This window comes from Prionailurus bengalensis, chromosome B2 (genome assembly GCF_016509475.1).
Source record: "Prionailurus bengalensis isolate Pbe53 chromosome B2, Fcat_Pben_1.1_paternal_pri, whole genome shotgun sequence".
Lineage (NCBI taxonomy): Eukaryota > Metazoa > Chordata > Mammalia > Carnivora > Felidae > Prionailurus > Prionailurus bengalensis.
The window spans coordinates 51,444,006-51,467,838 of record NC_057349.1 but is presented as its reverse complement, the minus strand read 5'-3'; the positions used below and the strand labels follow the sequence as shown (position 1 = coordinate 51,467,838).

The 23,833-nt window shown below is 35.6% G+C and overlaps 1 protein-coding gene across 1 annotated transcript in view; it reads right to left on the bottom strand.

Moving 5' to 3' along the window:
• The window catches only part of TINAG (tubulointerstitial nephritis antigen), an 84,222-nt gene that overhangs the window by 18,699 nt on the left and 41,690 nt on the right, over positions 1 to 23,833 (bottom strand). The window contains exon 9 of the mRNA XM_043591668.1: positions 23,264 to 23,390. Within this exon, the coding sequence (XP_043447603.1) occupies positions 23,264 to 23,390 (127 nt within the window). The remainder of the gene's footprint in view (positions 1 to 23,263; positions 23,391 to 23,833) is intronic.

The window sequence follows — 23,833 nt, the reverse complement described above, 5'->3', positions numbered from 1 at the left end:
CTTTTTTTTAAAACTTTATGCATTTAATTTGAGAGACAGAGAGAGAGAGAGAGAGAGAGAGAGAGAGAGAGGCAGAGAGAGAGGGAGAGAGAGAGAATCGCAAGCAGGCTCCCTACTGTCAGTGTGAAGCTGGGCATGGGGCTCAATCCCACAAACCAGAGATCATGACCTGAGCCGAAATCAAGAGTTAGACACTTCACCAACTGAGCCATCCAGGTGCCCCTCCACTCCAATTTCTTTGCTTCATAGGTAAAGTAACTAAGGCTCAAGGAGGTTAAGTAACATTTCAAACTATACGGTAAGTGAATAAATTGGTACAAGCACAACTAATAACACAAGCAGTAAACAATAGAACTAGCAGAAGACAGAAATGGGTGGAATCATTTATAGTTGAAATGAGAGAAGGCATACAGGCCTTGAATAGCGTGTAGATAATGCCAAGAGAAAAGGAGGACAGGCCTGAGAAAAGAGCATGAAATAATGCCTAGAGCTACTCTGTGCGCATTCAAAGAGGTATCACAAAAGGTTTGGAAGGAGGAGGATTGTAAACAACCATAAAAAGGTAAAACTGGTGATGGTGAATAAAGATAGATTAAAATGGAAAAGTATAGGGTTGAAGGCACAAAGAACAGTTTGGCCATTATAACAATATTCCAGTCAATGTTGCGTTCATCATACCCAACCATCTCACTTGTATCCTGAAATTTAATGAATATAATCATAACAATAACGGGGATGGAAAATAGTATTTACTGCATTCACTTGAGGCTCAAAATAAATCATCAAAGCTGTCACTTAATATCACAAGTAGTATCTATTCAGAAATTTATATTTAAATTTATATTTCTGCAACCTTTCCCTTTTTATTGTAATGTAGACTTGGCCTGACTTTCTTTTTAGTCTTACTAAAGTAGTCTGTTATATCCTACATGTTTCTGTTTAGAGAAGACATTGTAAATTGCCATAGCAACACATGCCTTTTAACAAAACCTGCCAATCCATCCATTCATCAGAATTGTCATATGTATCATATTCCTGGAACACAGGATAAAATCTTGATCCTAGATTCTGAAGAGGTAAGCGTTTAATAATTTGCTTTCTAAAAATTACAGTGATTACCCTGAAAGTGCTCTCTGTTTCAAGGAACAACTGTTCCATACTCCAGCTGACAGAAAGTCAGAAGCCGCTGTACTTCCTATTCCTGATATCCCCTCCCCCACCACACATCTCTAGAAATCCATAAACATTTATTTTACTTAACCTCCACGTAAATTCTGTCACATTTGAAATTTTGAGGGGAACACCTACCAAAGAAGGTATCAGTTTATAAAACAAAATCACAAAAAAGAATTGAAGCTAAATTTAGAAGGAAGCACTCTACTGGGGGCTAGTAAAATGCCATCACATAGGCCCCCCAAGCTCGAAGTATCCGCAGACATTAACACTCATTCACCAAGAAGGTAAAGTATACTTTCCCGATTACTAAAAGCCATTCTCAGCCTTGGCATAACCCATTGCCCCAGTTCTTCATAAATCTAATAAATTGCCTATAATCATTTCCCTCAATGGAACCATTTGTTTATGTACTGTCTTTCCTTCATGTTTACCAACAAAGAAATTATTCTTTCCAAGCATGCTGATTTTACACAATCCAGTAGAGTTAAAGGGTCTGTGACCAAACTCCTACTACTTATATGGCCTTCTTGGTACAAAAACAATCATATTATCTAAGGCCATGACACTTTTATCACATTTACCAAAGAAATTAATCATTTGCTCTTACAATCACATTTCTCCTTCCCATCTCATCCTTATTCACCTACTTGTGTTCCCCAAATAAACTGGATCAAAAAAATTTTCTTAATAATAAATTGAAATAGTAAGTGTAAAGGGGTATATCATAGATAAGTACTCATTAATGCCATACTTAAATCAGCTCCAAATTATAGTTTTTAAAAATAATTCTGAAAACAGGTTCAGAGTAATTAAAAAAAAAAGAAAAGTATGAACTTAAAAAACATTAAACAAAGTATGAAGTGAGTAGTCGACTAGGTGGCCCACAGGCTGTGTCATATTTAATCCTGTCTTTTGATTAAATTATTGTCCAATGTAATCGATGAGCAAACAGATGTATAGAGATTAAGTAACTTGCCAGATATCACCCAAAGAGAAGGACAGCATTAGCATTTGTATCTAAACTTGACTCCAAAACACAGTTCTTTATGCTCTGTAGCATTACCCCCACAAACTGTACTGAAGCAAAAATGATTTTAGAGACCTTTATGTGTATATGTGAGTATGGGTGTGTGTGTGTGTGTGTGTGTGTGTGTGTGTGTGTGTACATATACAATGTAATATATGTTTTATTTTTTTTTAGTGTTTATTTATTTTTGAAGGAGAGAGACAGAGCATGAGCAGGGGTCAGGCAGAGAGAGAGGGAGACATAGAATCCGAATCAGGCTCCAGGCTCTGAGCTGTCAGCACAGAGCCTGGTGTAAGACTTGAACTCACAAACCATGAGATCACAACCTGAGCCTGACTCGGAGCTTAACTGACTGAGCCACCCCAGCACCCCTATTATATATGTTTTATAAACCATGTTCTTATGTATGTCAAGTGAGCTTTCTAAGAATTTATTTTATTTTATTTTATTTTATTTTATTTTATTATTATTTTTTTTTACATTTATTTATTTTTGAGAGAGAAAAAGAGAGACTGAGTGCAAGCTGGGGAGGGGTAGAGAGAGAGGGAGACACAGAATCTGAAGCAAGCTCTGAGCTGTCCTCACAGAGTGCAACACAGGGCTGGAATTCATGAACCGTGAGATCATAACCTTAGCTGAAGTCCCAAGCTTAACAAACTGAGCCACCCAGGCGCCCCTGTAAGAATTCTTTTTAAAACAATGCTTCTACCATGCCTGCACCTAAATAAGAATTGGGCTTTTTTTTGGCTACTGTTGTTTTGTTTTATAAAAGGTCAGTTTGTAGTAATAGCAGTTATAGAGTAGAATGGACCTGGTCAGTGTTTGAGATGTCAAATCAATGAGACACCAATGTCAAACAAGAGAAAACAAATGGAGCACAAACAGTTCTGTCACTTTGATTCAGTACTGACATACAAAGGCAACACGATTCAATCAGGACTGAAAATAGAAGAAAAATAAAACTCATTTATCAGTTTCACCATCCCCAGGTCCCTCTTTACAGAACCTCCCAGTGGTGTTTTTGAATGATTGATTGATAGTTTTCATCGTTGCACCAAATTAGTAGGTCTTATTTTTATTTTACTTATTAAGGCTCTTCATGTTATTCATATCATTATCCTCAGCATCTAGCCAGGTGACTAGTAAATAATCATTGCACAATAAAATTGATATAAATGTTCAGTTAAGAATCAATGTGGGAGGGGCACCTGGGTGGCTCAGTTGATAAAGCACCCGACTTTGGCTCCAGTAATGATCTTGCAGTTGGTGAATTCGAGCCCCACACTGGGCTGTGTGCTGACAGCACAGAGCCTGGAAGCCTGTTTTGGATTCTGTGTATCCCTCTCTTTTTGTCCCTCCCTTGCTTGCTCTGTGTCTCTGTCTCTCTCTCAAAAATAAATAAACATTAAAATGTTTTATAAAAAAACTTAAAAAAAAGAATCCATGTGGGAGGCATTTTTAAGTAATTTAAATGATTACACTTTTTTTCAAAAAGTTAAAATATTCTTGGAAGCCATTCAATATAATAGCCAACGGATTCTTTTAGCCTTTGTATAATCTTAACTAATTAGGGGTTTTTATCATCAAGTTTAATTCACATACAATTAAAAAAAAACATATATGAATGCTAAGTAAACCCACATAGGAGAAGTCAAATCTGGCAGGACTTAAGATGGAGATCAAAAATATTTTAATGTGATTTGCACCTGCAATTATAATCATGGACACAAATGCAAACATTTAGCAAGAAGAACCAACCTCTATTTATTCTTTCTTTTTCTGAAGACTATGATATCACCAAGCCAAAAGGGCATTTTTCAGTATCTGTTTTCTATAACCTCTAAACAACATTTTATACTATTAACCATTCCTGCCTTCTTGGAACATTCTCTTCCCCAGGTGTGTGTGATAGCTAGCTTGGTCCCCCATCTCATGATTTCTGCCTAGTCTCCTTGACTAGCCCCTCCTTCTCTATTTCACCTTGAAATACTGGAGTTACTCAGGTTTTGATCTGCAACCCTTCTATCCCTTCCCAGGGTTTCAGCTACCATCTAAATGCTAGTCATTTTCAATGGCTTCTCTATGGGTTCATAAAATCTATGGTTTCACTCCAGAAATACACATCATTGCTTATTTCACCTTTCCATTTCAATGTCTCCGGAAATCTTGAATTCAGTAATCTAAGTTGAATTCTTGATCCTTCTTCTGTTTCCAATAAATGGAGCATCTGTGCAACCTCTTCCTCTTGAAGGTTACTTGGGACTTGTTTGTGACACCTACCTCTCCAATCAACATCCATTTCAACAAATTACCAAGTCTTGCCAATTGTACAAAAAAGATATACCTCACACTCATTGATTCATATTTACAACTACCAACCCAGTCCAAGCTACCATTATTTCTTGATCAGAGCTTCTGACATTAATTTCATAAATGATCTTCCTGTTTCACCTTCAACCCCATAATTTCATCCTCTAAGCATCACATATAGTGACCTTTTTTAAAAATGCAAATTTTGGAATTTTCCTGTTGAAAGCCCTTGAAAATAACTTCTCTAAAGCTTCGGGTGAGGTTCAAAAGTCTAACCATAACTACAAGGCTCTGCAATCTTTGTTCTATACCTACTTGTGTATGTAAAGACTTGTCTTTCAACTGCATTATCCGTATTTGTGTTTATCCTAAGCCATTCCTAGAAATTCCCAAAAGACATAAGGATGGTGACTAAGAGGAGATAGTGAAGCAAAACATTTGAGGCAACATAATCCTTAAAAGAAAGTGTAATAATTGGCTGTAGAGCAGGAACATTTATCCAGTAGTGATGAACACCAATAGGCACTTAGCACCATGTCCCATATTGGTGCAGTAGAGCTTGAGCAGAAGCGTCAACATACCATAACAATGGAGCAAGGAGCTGCACATGTCAACCTGTACTTCAATTCAGAATACAGACTGGGGATTGTACCAGAGACCAAGATAGTGAGTGAGGCGAAGAGTGACCTACGACCCTGTCTGTTGGCAACCACAGAGTCTGGATAGATTTCTTTTAGTTCATGGAGAAGGTAAAAGGGGAAAATTACGTGAGAGCAAACACATATTCATGGTATATAAAACATTATCCTATGCTCTTAGAAAAAAGACAACACCTCAGAAAAATTATTAACTAAGAGAACTCTCTTATGCAATTGAATTTGTATTCTCAGTGTATTGAAAGAAAATTTGGCTTTTATGCACTGATGACATGAGCAGAGTACACATTGAGACATATGGGTAACAAGATAAATAAAGTGTAAGTACTATGAACAAGTTAAAAGGAAAGCAGGTAAGGCAAGGAAACTAGTTTCAATAGCATATTTCACACGTGAGTCTAAGGTTATGGTGAGTCAGAACTGATTCTTCAGGAAAATAAAATAAAGGTATAAAGTGTTCATTTGATAAAACTTCGCACAATGCTCCATGGTATCTTGAAACAAGACACAAGAAGTTCAGCAAACTTTGTTGTTTTCCTCAGCAAGTATTTTATGACAGTTTTCCTGATAATGTATTATGCTTTTTACTTTATATAAATTTGATGACTGAGGACTCCATTTTTATAAGATTAATATTTAATTCTGTTACTTAAAAAATTTGTTGGTTTTGATTTCACACTTTATGAAATTGGGTAACTTCTACTTTATTATCTTTTTCTTCACACTCAAATGATTCAACTTTGTGTATAATTTTATTTTAAGAATTCCATATAATAACTTTTTGAAAAAAAAAGCATAAACATATATAGTAAGCTCTATTTGTATATTATATAAGTAAATATAAACATAAATATAATCCACTGTTTTTGGGCCAAAATATCAGAATCTTGTTATTAAAATGCTTTTTTAGTTATACATCTTTTGAGAATATTTTTAACTGTATAAAGGGTAGGATTATGCTGTTGAGTTCATGTATGTGAAACATTAGAACAGGGCCAATAATTTAAACACTACACAAAAGAGTTAGCAACAACTATAACTATTTTGCCAGCATAATATTATGATAATCAATTCACCAAACTCAAAGAGTTAATTTTATGGAAAAATATCAATTTAATCAAAGAGTTGAAAGCCAGATTAAGTAAATGAATGTAAGATACACAAGTAAAGATATAAAATAATTATTACCCCCCAAATAGCTTTAGAATCAGATAGTTTTAAGGAAAAGTTTCCTTATATTTATCTCCAGAAATTTGAAAGTTGCTGAAAATTATCCAATTTATTTTATGAGACTATGGTAATGTTACCAAAATCTGAAAAGGCGATAATATAAAACAAACTTTATTTTTGGTTTCTTGATAACTAAAATTGTAAAACTTGAAATAAAATGCTAACAAATCATGCAATTGGTGTATAAATCCTATGAGCATTCTAGAATAAATTCTAGAAATATAACTGGTTAACTTCATAAATTCGTTGATAGAATATATCATTACATCTATTGAAAAGCATTCACTTATCTCAACGTATATTAACAATTTCTAATACATTTTTAAAACTCATTATGATCAAAAGTATTTTTTTAAGTAATCTCTAACCCAATGTAGGGCTTAAACTCAAGACCCTGAGATCAAGAATTGTATGCTCTACAGGCTGAGCCAGTCAGGCACCCCTAACCAAAACTTTTAAAACTCAGGATAGAAAGATGCTTCCTGGCTTTAAAAACAAAAACAAAACAAAACAAAACAAAACAAAACAAAACAAAAACCTGATCTTTATTCAAGAACCAACACATAAATATTTAACTTCAGAAGTATTTAATTTAAAGGAAATAAAAAAAAATGGCGAGTCCTCTATCCAAGCTAGAGAGTTCTCGAAATCCTGGACAATTTAATACACATGAAATAAGATTTTTTTTGAGTCAGTTTGATGTGCACAATAGAATAATTTCTGTACCTATCAGTGCACCAAAGCTAATTTCCTTTCCAAATTTCACTAGTTTTCTCTATTACCTAATATAATCTTTTTTCACACAAAAATCAAGGGTTTTTAACTGTTATTCAAAAAATGTAAATCCATGTTCTGCCCAGGTTTCCCCCAAGAAAATCAAGGAATAGTATTTAATCAGATGTCTTTGCTAGAACCCAAGAAACCTCCAATTATATTTCTAACACATAAAAGATATTTTACCTAATTTTCTCTAAAATGTTTGTATCTTTAGGAAAGTAAAAGTATTTATAGATACTTTTAGGAAAGTAAAAGTATTTATAGAAACCAAGTAGTATCACTGAAGCTAATATTTTCAATGAAATTCATCCGAATTTTGGAAAACATCAAATTGCACAATGTAATTCCACATTCCATTCCCCAGCAAAATTCATTCTGAAGTCAATTACCAAGTAGCAATTGGGAGGGGCCTGGGTGGCCCAGTGGGTTAAGCCTCCAGCTCTCAATTTTGGCTGAGGCCATAATCTCACAATTTGTGAGATCAAGCCCCATGTTGGGATTCTCTTGCTCTCCTTCTGTCTCTGCCCCTTTCCTGCTCACATTCTCTCTCTCTCTCTCAAAAAAAATAATAAAATAAAATAAATAAATAATAAACAAATAAACTTTAAAAAGAAATAGCAATCGTGGCTTTGCTTGAGAAATCTTGAAATAAACTTGCGCAATGTTATAACTATATTATAATGCATAAATTTAACATTTTTGAAAGCATTAGAAAAGGAACATTGAGGGGCGCCTGGGTGGCGCAGTCGGTTAAGCGTCCGACTTCAGCCAGGTCACGATCTCGCGGTCCGTGAGTTCGAGCCCCGCGTCGGGCTCTGGGCTGATGGCTCAGAGCCTGGAGCCTGTTTCCGATTCTGTGTCTCCCTCTCTCTCTGCCCCTCCCCCCGTTCATGCTCTGTCTCTCTCTGTCTCAAAAAAAAAAAAAAAAAAAAAGAAAAGGAACATTGAGTCAATTTTTAAAGAATTTTTTAGACGATTTCACTTGTTTATTATGTGCATGATGGTTTTATTTTCCATATAATCAGGTAAATTTCTCAGATGAGAAGTTCATCTTTCATTCACAAGGGAGGAATCTGAATAACATAATTTGAGAGTGTCATTTAAAGATTTTAACCTATTTCAGGGGTGCCTGGCTGGCTCAGTTGGTTAAGCGTCTGACTTCAGCTCAGATCATGATCTTACAGCTGGTGAGTTTGAGCCTTGTGTCAGGCTTTATGCTGACAGCTTAGAGCCTGCAGCCTGCTTTGGATTCTGTGTCTTTGTCTCTTTCTTCCCCTCCCCTGCTCCTTCTCTGTCTCTCTCTGTCTGTCAAAAATAAATAAACATTAAGAAAAAATTTTTAATAAAAATATAAAAATTTTAACCTATTTCAAAATGTTATAGATTTGGGGCAAAGTATAGCAAATTTAAAAAGTCATTACAATATATATATCCATTTACAAATATAGCCCAAATGATTCCTACTTTTGATATTATTCACTAATAGTAGTTAACATTTATTAAATGCTTTCAGATACCAAGCGTACAAATACTGTATCCACGTCTCATTTATTCCTCACAAACACCCTTTTATCCTCAGCTTCTAAAAGGCTAAATACAGCTAAACAAATGTCAGTCCTACGATTCAGATGTGCCTGACTTCAACACACATACTCTTAACACTGTGCTGTGTCCCAGTAGTTTATCAAAGAAGATTAGTATTGAAGTGGCTTGAACTTAGAGTTGGTTCTGCAGCTAACCAGCATGTAATCTCTGGAAAATCTATATCCCTATGTCCTCTTCTTTTACATTAGGTTATTTTGTATATAAAATCCATGGTCTTTTATAGATCTTATATGGACAAAATATTTTAAGTTTGGAAATTAGTAAATTCTTTAGTCAGTTTAATCAAATTATTATTTTAACATTTCTTTTATTTTTAACCTTACGTACTATTGAAATACTTAAGGGGCGCCTGGGTGGCTCAGTCAGTTTAGCATCTGACTCCTGATATTGGCTCAGGTCATGATCTCATGGTTCATGAGTTAGAGCCTGCACTGGGCTTTGTGCTGATAGCACGGAGCCTGCTTGGGATTCTCTCTTTCCCTCTCTCTCCATGTTCTTCCCCCACTTGCGTGCTCTCTCTCTCTCTCTCTCTCTCTCTCTCTCTCTCTTTCTGTCTCTCTCTCGCTCCCCCTCTCCTTTTCCCTCTCCTTCTCTTTCAAAATAAACTTTTAATAAATAAATAATTCAACCTGGGGAATATAAGTGAAATAGAATAACAGCTTAGTAGCCAAATAGCCTCATCTCTGAAAGTTGCATTTATGAAATATATGAAAATCTCAGGATATATAGAAGAGAAAAAAGGAATATTATAAAAACAAAATTCTTGAAGAATAGCATTTCCCTAAAGAAAAATAAATACAGGGTTCTTAATAATAGCCTTTAAAAAGTAAAAACAAGCAAACCTATGCTATATTCTTTATATATAAAACAAGTTCTAATTTAAGATGCTCTGAAGTTTGTTTTTTTTTTTTATCTCATTGGAAAAAATAAACAGGAAAAATAACTGGGTAAATATTGAAAAAATGAGATCAATGAAGCAATGCAAACACCACCTGGTATTAAAATAAACTGATAGATGTTGAATAATAGAAGGTGAGTATTTTGAACAGCACAACCTATATAAGCAATTTATATAAGAATTTGATAAGCAATAAAAATACATTATAAAGAGTAAAGAAGAAGTGGGTAGTTCATTACATGGCCTTGATATTTTTAGCTCAGAGTTTGGAGGAGAAAAAATTAAATCGTCACCATACATCATTTACCTAAATATCTTTCAGGTATGCTTTTCACTTAATTAATTTAAAAATCATTAAAAATTTTTTTTTTTTTACATTTATTTATTTTTTGAGAGACATAAAGAGACGGAGCACAAGTTGGGGAGGGGCAGAGAGAGAAGGAGACACAGAATCCGAAGCAGGCTCCAGGCTCTGAGCTGTCAGCACAGAGACTGAGGCGGGGCTCAAACTCACAAACCATGACATCATGACCTGAGTTGAAGTCGGACGCCCAACCGACTGAGCCACCCAGGCGCCCCTAAAAATAAAACTTTAAAGGGGTAGAATAAAAGCTAAAAGTATTGTCCAGGTCAAAACCATTAAATATAAATTTCTAAAAGCCAACAATAAACCTGAGTTTAGTCAATAATGTAAAAGGATCAATGCTTTCAATGCATGACGAGCTCATACACATTCAGGTTTAAAAAAATTAAGACTATTAGAAAAAATGAATAAGGGGCAAGAGTAAAGAGTTCACAGGGAAATTCAAAGGAATAATTTATTTATTCACTTTTATTTTAGGGTCATTTCCCACTTTGCTCCTCACTTGTGCTATCTCCAATGAACCTGCATCCCCCTGGGTGAGGCTCCCTTCCTCTGTGCTCCGCTATACTTTCCTGTTCCATTCATTTCAGAACCAATGCACTTACAGGTGCATAACCAATAACTTATGGTTACAGAAATGTCTCCACCACTAGACTGTAAACACTTGAAGGTCAGCCAAGTGTATGTATGTATTTCCTAGAGCTCAGCTTGGCCATAGAGTGCAAAGAAAGATTACTTTTCCTTTTTAAACCCTGTTTTAAATCCCATTGAAATCCCATTTCTTTTCTCTGGCGTTGCTGCTCTCAAATCTATCTCCTCTCAGAATAGAATGACTCAGAACTAGGATGCTAAACTGAACTGTTTGTAAATGTTAAAGACTTATCTTAGTCTCTGTACTGGGAACACCATTTCACAGGATATGGGGTGTAGAGATGTCACATAGACACTTTTGGGAAATTTTATTGTAAAGGAAGCAATATTGCTGAAACTGAAAAGACACGTAAATTAACATAGAGATAATGGTGGAATGTGAAACAAACTCAGAGAGTGAAGCAGTCAGAGCCAGGCTGGGCTTCTTGGGATAAGTAAGAAACTTTATGATTTTTTTCTCTAAAGTTTATTTTTATTTATTTTGAGGGTGAGAGAGAGAACAAGCAGGGGAGGGGTAGAGGAGAAGGAGACAGCCAAAATCCCAAGCAGGCTCCGTGCTGTCAGCATAGAGCCAGACGCGGACCTCGAATCCATGGACCATGAGATCATGAACTAAGCTGAAATCAAGAGTCGGATGCTTAACCAACTGAGCCACCCAGGTGCCCCAAGAAAATTTATGGTTAAATAGAATGCCCCTCTCATTTGGCTACATTTTAGTCTTATATTTTTACTGGATTCCTCCTTGTTCTACACTCAACCCATATTAAAGTCCTTCTAATTCCTTAAATATTCTCACTGTGAGATTATGCATTTGCTACCTACTTTTCCTGAAACATGATCTTCCCTTCCCATATACTTTTAGTAACCCCCACTTGCTCTACAGAAGGAGCTACCTCTTCCAGGGAGTCTTCTCTGGCCTCTGAATTGGGAGCTATGAGCCTTCCTATATGATGCACATCCTCACTACTCAATATAAATTCCTATCCTATTTCCATCTTTACACTTAAGACACTGTGTGTTAGCACCTGCTTCTCTCTCCTCTCTCTTTCTCTCTCAATTTACTTGAGGACAGGGCAGTATATAATTGGTATTTGTATTCTTAATGCCATTAACATGGCACCTGACACATATTACAGACTTAAAAAAAGTTTCTTATTGAAAAATCAAGCAGAAGTCTTTATGTACAGATTAAATATGTGTGGTCAAAGTAAGTGAGGTTAGGAAAAAAAGATACATTTATTTTATCCTAAGAAAATTTTTAGTAATGGGGCACCTGGATGGCTCAGTCAGTAGACCATGAGACTCTTGATATTGGGGTTTTAAGTTCGAGCCTCACATTGGGTGTAGAGATTACTTAAAAAATAAAAACTTAAAAAAAGAGAGAAGTTTTAGTAAAATAAAATATAGCAATTGCTTCAGAAAACCTATGTGGTAAAAATACATCGAATGGATCTTGGCACTGGACTTTCCTTGTAGTATTGGTAGGATATTCTTATTGAAGCCAAAAGGAACTGAAAGTTTTGTTTTGTTTTGTTTTGTTTTGTTTTGTTTTGTTTTAACATTCTGTCTCTGACTTCTGGTAGAATAGAATAATAATTCTCATCTCATAAAGATTTTTAAGTATGAGGGTTATGCACTACTTTAGTGATTATGGGTAAAGTTGGTACCAAATACATGTATTAATTTATTCAATATTAAGCAGTGATTCTCAAAATTTTTCAATGAATATTTTCTAAAAACAGAACACAAAATCACAGAGGGTCTGGTAGATGTGGATAACATCAGCTCTCCACAAACTCAGAATTTGTGCCTTTGGTTTTTTCTTCTCTTTAAGATTTATGAAAATTTGGAATTCTATTCCAAAATATAACTCTATTTATTCTGATGTTAAAATGTTCCTGTCAATTTTTTTACAGTCTTCAGCCACTTTTGCAGTCAGGGGGAGCCATGTGAATGAGTTCTAGCCAAAGAAGCGTGAATGAAGTGATAAGTGTCAATACTAAGCCAAGGTTTTAAGTAAATATAAGAAGCCCTCCTCATGTTCTTCGTTTTCCATCAGCTGAATAAGATCACATGTGACCCTAAGAGATGGCAGAGTGACAACGTGTAGAGAGCTTGGGCCCTGAGACCATGTGGAAGAGAGCTACACAGAAAGTGGGATCACCCATCTTGAACTATTATGTGAACAAGAAATTTAAACATCTATTTGTTGCAACGACTACTGTTATTCAAACCAGTAGCCCCCCCACCAAAAAAAAAAGAAGAACTAAGCATTTGGCAGTTCAAAGATATCCTAACCCCCAAATGAAATATTTTTTTTTGTCTATAGTAATTATCACATATTTATTTGGATTTTTGAAATAAGTGCTGTTGAAATGTTCTTTCAACTGTCTTAGACTTTGTCATGCATTAAAAACCTCTAATTAAAACATCTGCTCAGAATTTCTCAATGTGCCATAGGTTAAAGCAAGAAAATTCAGGCTTAATATTTAGTTTTTATTCAGAAAGGAAGAGGCAAAAAAAAAAAGGAAGGATGAATGGGGAAAAACGAGTGGTGGCCCCCCTAAAGCTATGTCTAATAATTTGTAATGGCACTGAATAATGCTCATGGAATCCTTATTATTTATGATATGCATAGAATATATGGAAAAAAGCTCACAGAATCTTGTTATTTATGATATGTATAAAAATATGGAAAAATATACTAGAAACCTCACTTGAAACATTTTTATACTTTCCTATATGGCAAGTATCGTTGACTGGATGGAGGGATCAGTGGATGGACAGATATATATAAATCAAAGGCTTATTACTACGAAGTAGACAATCATTATTAACATAATTAGTCACTAACATAAAAATTATGACTTTAATTACCCTTTAACACTGTATTCATAATCTGTAAAATATTATTGCCTTACTATTACATGGTAACATTTTTTCTCATAAATAATGATTTAAAAATCTAAAAGAATAAATTAGAGAATCATAAAAATCACTGAAATTAAAATCATCATGACCTCTCATCCCGATTTTTCTATTTTCTCCAAGTCCATCAACCCTCCCTTTTCATCGGTCTTAAGTTTTCTGCCGTTTGACCCATACTTAGGTCAATACTCATACCTAAATCCCCTGTTTTTTTCTGACTCTTCATTCATTATACTCATCTGGAAAACTGCCCATACTGAATGAATTCAACTACCTGTTTCTGCCTGCAAACACTTAGCTGACTACAATTGCAGAAAACATACACGAGAGGGCTGAAGGGTACCATTATCAATGTGTAGTGATTTCTTCAGGTTCCTCTGGGCAACTGCTTCTCCTAAACATTTAGAAGACCATTGCCATATATCACCATTCTATACCTCAAATGTCTGATAATGTGACCCTCCTACCACCTCTTCCCTCTACAGATAACCTTACCTTCTACATCCTGGAGATAAATAAAAAATTTAGAAAGGATAATTTTATAGGAATTTTGCTCAATTTACCACTATCTTAAATGCTAAAACAGTTTCATCTAACTTCAGATTCTCTGCTTTCTTTCCTCATATAAGAGGGTTGCCACCCAGTCTCTTTCTAAGACCAATCTCTTCACTTACTCTGGATTCGAATTCTTACAGCTTTATAGCTTTCTTGGATATATTTAAACAAACAAACAAACAAACAAAAGGATTAAAAAATGTGCTGGCCTCGCCTTTTCTTTCTTTGTAGACGCATCATTTTCTAGCCAGTCATTAAATATTGGATTTTCCCATGGTGTAATTTTAATCAATCTTTGCTTTTTTTCTTATTCTGTTTAGTCCCATCCATCTTTAAACCTTATCTCTCCTATGACATTGAGATCAGTATATCTGCTTCTCTGATGCCTATCTGCATATTTATATCTTAAAGACACCTCAAAATCATCAGGCCCAATAGTGAACTCCTTCCTCATCTCACTCTCCATGTTCTATTACAAAACTGTCACACCTGCCATCTTTTCTCCTTAAATCCCTCTTTTTTTTCTTAATTTCTTAATGTTTGTTTATTTTTCAGAGAGAGAGACAGAGTGTGAGCAGAAGAGGGGCAGAGAGAGAGGGTGACACAGAATTCAAAGCAGATTCCAGGCTCTGAGCTGTCAGCACAGAGCTCCCAATGCAGGGCTCAAACTCTCGGACCATGACTCGGATCATGACTCTCGGGTCATGAGATCATGAGCTGAGCCAAGGTCAGACACTTAACCAACTGAGCCACCCAGACGTCCCTTTCTTTAAGTATTTCTTGATCCATTCATGTCTCTCCAACTCCTCCACCATTGTATCAAGTCCAGACTGAAATCTTTTAAAAAATACAAAGAAAGATACCACCTTACTATTTAAAACACTTCAGTGACTTCCCACTGCTCAAGATCCTTAACCAAATTCTTAACATACTTGACTACATTCTCTAAAGTGGGCTACAAATCCCTGCCTTCTGCGAATCAGCAAACATGATGCTCTTTGTATTTATATAACATTTGTATCTTTCTGAACGTAGAGCCTTTTTACAAGTTGCCCCTTAGCCTGGATCTATTCAGCCCATGCATCTCAGTTCATACATTTCTGCCTCAGGGACATTTCTCAGATCTTCAAGTCTATTTCAAGCATTGTTAAGTTCTCTTACCACTCTCTACCCTGTCTTTGTAAAATCTATCATATGGGTTTTTCTTTAATATCTGGTTGTAGTGTGAAGGCAAGGAGTGTTTGTTTGTTTTTTAGTTTTTCTCACCATGTGTCCTATTCAGCACAGAATCAGGAACAACATGGATTCTCTTTTAATATTTATTGACTATATAGAAACAAGAAATTTAGAAAGCATTCTATTTGTACCCAGTTTAAGTCATATAATGAATTTGCATTAAAGTTTACAGACAGCTCTGACTTGATTTTTTTTGATGATTCACTCAAACCAGATGTCTTCACAGTTATGTATGGGAGATATGCCGAATTTCTATCATTTTGCCTAATTTCTTACACGTTCAATTTAATTTAAAAAAATTTGAAGTTATCATTGACAATCTACTCGCAAACCACCTTTGTTATTCTTCAATCTATTCTTCTTGGACTGTTGCTATGTTTGCTTTTCTTCCAGCTACCATTTCGCACTAGTTTGTTTCCTTTCTCTCTGGGCTACTATATAATATTTGTAAGTAAAAAAGTTGATATGACTTTTTAATTTAAGCATAATTAACAGAGTTACATTAGTTTCTGATGTACAATATGATTCAACATTTCTATACATTACTCAGTGCTCATACACTAAGTGTATTCTCAATCCCCTTTATCTATATCACCTGTCCCACACCAAGCTCTCCTCTGGTAACCACCAGTTTTTTCCCTGTATTTCAGAGTTTGGTTCTTGTTTGTCTCTGTTTCCTTTTTTTCTTTTTTAAATTCCACATATGAGTGAAACCATATGGTATTTCTCTTTCTCTGTCTGACTTACTTCACTTAGTGTTTTACCCCCAAGATCCATCCAAGTTGTTACAAATGAGAAGACCTCAAAAAACAAAAACAAAAACAAAAATCAATGACCCCAAATACACACACACACACACACACACACACACACACACACACACACACTGTTTAGCACCAAAACACTTTTTTTTTTTTTGCCTAATAGCTAAATGTCAATTAGTAGACTATAAGTTTAATGAGGTTCAGGATCTGTGTCTACTGATATATCGCTAGCACATAAAACAATTCTTAGAACATTCAGATAATCAATAAATATTTGTTGCATAAATGAACTTTCACCTAAGACATTATTGAACAATGGCAAAATACATCCTAGAATTATTTTATCCTTCTCTTTTGGTGACAGATGGACTACTGTATCTTCATTAAAATTCTTTCCCATAGCAGGATTACAATATGAGGAAAAGTCAATGTTTATCCCAATAATTTCCTTTAATTTTCTAAAATTTATAACTCCTGGATATTTTTAAAATTTTAGTTCTAGTAGTCATTCTTGAGATCATATGTAAATGTGTTAACTACACTACTTTATCAACTTCTGACTGAGGGATTAAAGAAAGCTCAGGACCTTTGATAAACAGAGACATAAGACACTGTAATGGTATGTAGATGTGAAATAAGATCATAATATAAAGAACATTGGCCATGATAAAAAAAAATCTCAAATACTACACACACACACACCAAATTTTAACACCTCTAAAGTTGAAATACATCTAACAATCAGTGGGTTTCTTAGTTTATGTGGTAATATTTTCTTCTTTGTATTGGTGTATAAATAATGCCATATCTCAAAACACATGGCATTTTTTGTTCAATTAGATCCTTTTACAACATAGTATCCATAATGGGGGTGAACAAATGTTTCGGAAAGGGAAGAGAGAGGAGTTAAATAAGATTATAAGGAGCAAAGGAAGGCATTACAAGTGTTTTTCTACCTACCACAATTCTGTGTTTATATGTATGGAAATACATAGCTTTTATTACCTTATGCTAGAGTCAATCATGAATATGTCTACTTCATTCCTTAAACTCCTTAAGAGCAGGGCTATGTGTTAATCCTCCTTGTATTCCCTAGAGCTGGGCACTTGATAGAAGTTTAAATTCATTTGTTCAAGTAAGTTAAATCTAATAGCTTTGTCTTCTACAGAAAGGGCAGCAAATAGAATTTGTTGTGATAAATTTGTAAGGTACTTCATAGGAGAATATTAAGCTCTCTGATAAGGAACATTAACTTACTTGGGCTATTTGATTACTCTCTAATTCACTGATGCATTAATTTTCTGAATGCAGTAATTACCGTCAGGAATTACTAATGGAGAAATGAATTAAAATCTACTGCTCCAGGGCACCTAACAATGCCCAGGTGACCTGAAATATTTCCAAAAAATAAATATATTCTCCAAAAGCAATTTGCCTACCGGCAGAATAAGCCTTGCTAATTGCCACACATGTGAGGGAAATTTACAAAGGTCTCCATTTCCTAGGAGTTTATAAAAGTGAACACATTACTGCAACTGACATACTGAACATGGAAGATACACAAACAGTGTCTGTGTAATTAAATATAAACACATTTATATCTTGTTCAACCCCAGCATGAATGAATTTAAGAGTAGAGTGAAGAAAACATGACCAGCATGGCTAAATAGGGAATACAGATGATAAGTCATCAGCTCCAATAAATCAACAAAGGCTCTGCATCCATGTTGGCATTTTCAGAGCTCTCTAAGTGAGAATAAACATCATTTCAATCACCAAATATGTGCTAGGAAAATTCTTCCAAATCAAGAACATTACTAGAAAAGACAAAAATTAATAATGAAAATACATAGGAAAGGGAGGTTTTGAAGGAATATGACTTTCAAACTAAAGGCAAACAGAACTCAAGCAAAGCTGAATTTCTAGTTATAGTGGAAGTGCAAAGGCATTTGTATGTCATTTGCCTTCCTGAAAACTCATACATCAATTAGGAATGAAAAAACAAAGTAGACAAAATAGACTTTTAAATATCAGTACCTACTTTCTATCTTTAGTGAGCCAAAGAGCTATAATCCCAAATAGCAATTTTGAGTAATAATGAAAAATACATTTTGTTATGTACCCAAACTAGAGTGGATACTGAGTAACAACCCTTGCCACTACTCTCCCGTTCGTCTCCAGACCTTCACAAGTACATTTTCCCCTTAAAAGTATGCCAGGCAGTCCAGAAATACCTCTCAAGATCTTTATAATGAGGGCCATGAGCAGGCCATGGCGATCACACTTCAGTCCCTTCCCACTAGACCCATGGAAAGTCAGCTCAACAAGAAATCACACTGGAAGCTCAATGGGCTGCTGAAGTCCTGGGCAAACCACCAGAGACAATGGTTGAAAGATGGAGCCAGATGAAGCAAAAATAAAGGCAAAGAGTAGCATATGGCAGCAAAGATATTCGCAAGGGATTTATTCTGAGTCCCACCAAACTCTCTGGGCTGTGGACTAAGGACAGAGTTGATCTGATGAGCATGGGCCCAAGAATTACAAACTTCAGGTTAAAGCAGAGGAGTGCCTCAGCTCGTTCCTGCACCTTCCCCTCACTCTATTTCTCAACAAAGACCTGCTTCATTTAAAGATGAGGCCTGAACAAGAACTAGCGTTGAACATATGGTAAAAATATTCATTCTTTGGATAGGAAAAGCATTAAATGCATGATGGGTCAGCAGTGGATTAGGTGGTTTGACAACACTGATGAATAATATAGGCACCTCCTCTCACAGAGTTTCATGAAAGGGGAGACAGAGATCACAATGAACATCAAAAGCTAGTTAAGTTAAATAGTAGTTAAGAAAGTGATCATTGTTATTAAAAAAATAAATGCATTAGGGAAAGGGTATCAGAAGTGCTAGAGGAGAGGGCAGGTGGCAGCAATGAATAGGACAGTCAGGAAGCCACACTGAGAAGATGAGATCTAAGCAAAGAGTAGATGGTGACATGGAAACAATAGAAAGCATTTTAGGCAGAGGGAGAGAGATGGGGTGTGGATTCCTGAAACATTAAAGGATACCAGATCAGGAAGAAGAACAAGATACAGATTAACAGAAATTGAGACCAGAAAGTTGAGGGGGGTGTTGGCAGGCAGATGGGGGAGTCCTCAGATCAGGTAGACCTTTGTAAAGACCTTGGCTTTTACTCTGTGGGAAATGAGAAAATTACAGAGTTTTGAGAAATGGAGTGACAAGATCTAATGTTCTAAAAGGAACATTTCTCTGTTGAGAATAGACTATTGAGGGCAAAGGTAAGTGCAGGAAGACCCATGTATAAGATAATGAGTAATGGTGGTTCAGGCAAGGGTGGGGTAGTTCAGACAATGAAAATTGGTTGGATTCTAGATGTAAGTTGGAAGAGCCAACAGAATTTCTGAAATTTGAAGTGAGTTGCAAGGAAAGGAATAAAAGATAATTTCAAAGGTTCCAAAGTTTCCAGCCAGAGCATATGGAAAGATGTCATTGTCATCAGTAGATGACAGATGACGATAGATGATAGATACTGTTCAGAAAGTAGAAAGGGGAAGATTGGGAGTTCAGTATTGGAAGGGCTGAATTTGAATCATTTATTAGGAATCTAGGTGGGGGTGTCAAGTAGACCATGGAATGTATGAATCTGGAGTTCAGGAGAGAGATCTGGACTGGAGAGAAAAAAAGGGAAAATTGCTTCTGCATATTGTTGAATAGTGGAGAGGGTCTGGGGTCTACAATACAGCAAGAGGGATTGAGGTAGGAGCATTATCTATGTAAGAAGTGGGAAGAAAGAGTGGAAGGAAAGCTATGCGGGTGTGTGGTATCTGTGATACTGGGGGTTGTTCTCCGATTGCTTTAATCTTTTTGGTGAAATAGAATTCAGGGTTATGGGCTAAGAACACAAGGATGTAGGAATTGGGAACTCAAGAAAAAAGGAAAAGTTTTGAGATAATCAACTGAAGGGAGGGGCAATAAACAGAACAGGAATCCAGAATATGATTGTCTGGTAGTATTAAACAACAAAATACCTGATACAAATTAAATTCAAGGACAGAAAAGCCATCATAAAAAATACGTGCTTATCATTGATTCTATTAACATACAACAAAGTTTAAACAACCATTAATAGTATGATTTCAGAGCAGAATGCATATTCTATAATCCTGCAATATGTAAAAATAATAATACTACTAATAAATATAAGATGTACGAGAGCAAGAGAGATGGGGAGAAGTATAAGAATGATAAATTTCCTGGGTGCCTGGGTGGCTTAGTCGGTTAGACGTCCAACTTTTGATTTTGGCTCACATCACGATCTCACGGTTCATGAGATTGAACCCTATGGCAGGCTCTGTACTAAACATGGAGCCTGCTTAGGATTCTCTCCTTCTCTCCCTCCCTCTGCCCCTTTCCCCCAAGCTCGCTCTCTCTCTCTCTCTCTCAAAAAAAAAAAATGAAGAATTTCCTCATTTTGTTAATAATAGATATAATCCTAAATTGAAATGTGTAATTAAAAATGAATTATTGCTCCAATCTGTACTTCTCTTAACATATATTTTTTCTTAAGTGTAAATGGTTCTTTTAGGAACTAGCATTTCTTGTGTTGAAGTACCAAAAAGTCTCATTTCATTAAATTCAAGTAAAATTAACCTGAATATTAGTATTTTTAATTTTTTAATGTTTATTTATTTTTGAGACAGAGAGAGAGCATGAGCAGGGAAGAGGCAGAGAGACACAGAATCTGAAGCGTGGCTTGAACTCATGAGCTGTGAGATCATGACCTGAGCCAAAGTCTGATGCCCAACCAACTGATCCACCCAGGCACCCAGGCCCCTGAATATTAGTATTTTTAAGTGTCATTATCCTATATTGTCTATTTTTGTTTGTCTCTCTTTTCATCAACAGAGAGAGAAACAGAGAATTACTTGACATGCTCCTCACCAAACGTTAATAGTGAGGTTAATCTAATTTGGGAGGATTTTTTTTTACTATCTTCTTTTTAGGTAATACATTTTTTATCATATATATACTGTATAATAATTTAATGAGCATGTATGCATTTTTTAAAAATTTTATTTTAGACAGCCAACTAAAACACCCAGAAGCCCCTGTATTTTACCTATTTTTTTAATGTTTATCTTTGAGAGAGAGAGCACAATTGGGGGAGGTGCAGAGAGAGGGGGACAGAGGATCCAGAGTGGGCTCCATACTGACAGCAGAGTCCAATGCGGGGCTCAAATTTACCAACGGTGAGATCATGACCTGAGCCAAAGTCCGATGCTCAACCAACTGAGCCACCCAGTTGCCCCTATTTTTTAAGTGATACTTTTGAAAAAAATTAAGGCAAACACCTTGTTCCATATAACCTAAAATGTAGGGTAATCAGAAACTATCTTACCCTCAAAAGAGGAGCAGTGTTGAGTGACCAAAACTATACAGAATAATCTATTAAAATGGAAAAGAAAAACAGCCAGGATTTAAAGGGATACTGAGAAATGCATTCATAAAATTCATTGCTAATGAATACTCTAGCAATGTTTCATTTGTCATAAAATTTTAAGAACTTCCCTATCTCATTTTCTTCTGATAGACATTTAATTATCTAGCCACCTTTCTCCCTCTGTGTGTGTGTGTGTGTGTGTGTGTACACATATACATATACATATACACACACCTAGGAGAAACATAAAAATATTCCAAACTCTCAAGAAAAGTTACCTCTGGATGGTGAAATTATCGTTACATTTTCCCCCAACTGTAGTTTCTCAATAGCCTATATTAACATGAAATGCCATATATTTCAATTCTAATATACACATATTTTCACATCCCGGAAATCAAGACAAGTCATAAAATTAGTAGTAGCTTAGATTCAAAGAAATATGGTAATTTTGTAATTGAAATATAAGAGTATTTAAAATGAAGGAGAGATGACAAAGAGACATCACAGAAGATAACTTGTCTACAGTCCTTAGAGTTGACTCGGAATATTTGAAAGATCAGTAAGAAGGAGGTGGTGATTTGATTGTAGCTCAGGTTGTTTTTGTGCAAGCTTAAACAAATTTAGAGAGGAAGAACATGTTCAACAGGAATAAAGTCATTTACTATGATGGCAAAATGAGACAAGTGAAGGTTTGGATGGAAATGAAAGAAAAAGACACAAAAACCTTTCCTGTAGTATTTCATTTGAATTGGAGTGAGACATTATGAGAAAGAGCTTAAAGATGGGGCAGAGTCAGAATGAGTTGGAGAAGACACTGGGGAAAGTGGCCTCAGATGACCACACTCTCCTTTTGACTAGGGTCCATTTGTGAAATTACTTACTCTTGAAACGCAACCAAATTTTGAAGTTATTTCTTGCCCTGGTGGAGATGAATATATTTTACTCTCAAACTGATGAGTGTAATTTCTACAATTCTCACATAAATATAAAAAATAATTTTGGGGGTGCCTGGGTGGCTCAGTGGGTCAAGCATTCAACTCTTGATTGGGTCATGATCTCACAGTTTGCAAGTTTGAGCCCCATGTGGGGGTTCTGCACTGATAGTGCAGAGCCTGATGGAGATTCTCTGTCTCCCTTTCTCTCTGCCCCTCCTCCATGCTCTCTTTCCTTCTCTCTCTCTCAATCTCTCTCTCTCTCTCAAAATAAGTAAACTTAAAAAATAATTTTGTACTGAATTAAAGGTGACCCTATTCTTTCTGTTTAATCGTTACCATTTGTAATTCCATCTAAAACCATCTCCCCAAATTCTAATATGCTTTGGATTTGTACCCTTCCTTTGCTTATGCCATATACAGAATTCGTTCCAATAATATATTTTCCTTGCCCTTAAAACAGATTTTTAGAACACGCTCACAAGTGAGAGACAGGAAATGGTCATCTTTACCACCTGAGTGACCCCTTAATTGGACTTTAAAATAACAAGTAAATAGTGCCAAGGTTTGGATAATTTTTAATTTGTATGGAAACCCCTCATACCAAGGTGAATTCTGGTACCTGTATGCACTACATACACTTAGTTTCATTTTCCAAAAGCATTAAATGAAGATTTTTAAGGAATTGTCTTACCCAGTGAGTTTGACGGCATGTGTCTGAAGCTTTCGATATTTTCCTGATTCTTCATTTGCTTTTTTGGTAATATGTCTATATATCCCTGTCTTATAATGGAAGAAATCCTCATGGACTTGCATTATGGCTAAAATAAAACCCAACAAAATAAATGCAACAGTTTGACACAATTCTCTTTAAAAACCTCTGAAATTCTCACAGAACAATCAGTGGTTCAATTGCCATGAGAGTCTAAAGAAGAAACTTTGCAATTCAGCCTAATTTTTCTTTCGTACTTAGTTTAATTGCTGCAGTATTTTTTTTGGTTCTCTTATAAAAACAGCTTTTAGCTATTTAGAATATTACTTAAGTACGCATTCTACCTTTAAACCACCATCTATTCCTAATTGACAGAAGCGCTATTACCAGGAATTGAGACCCTTGCAGGCAAGCCCCCGTACACTTGGCTAGTGATTGCTGTTTCTCCATGAACTTGGGGCTTCACCAGGAGCCTCTTAAAACTCCAATTAAGCTGGCAGTGAAGGGTGAACCCAGCAAACAGGACTTAAAGTAATTGTCCTTAATCCCTGC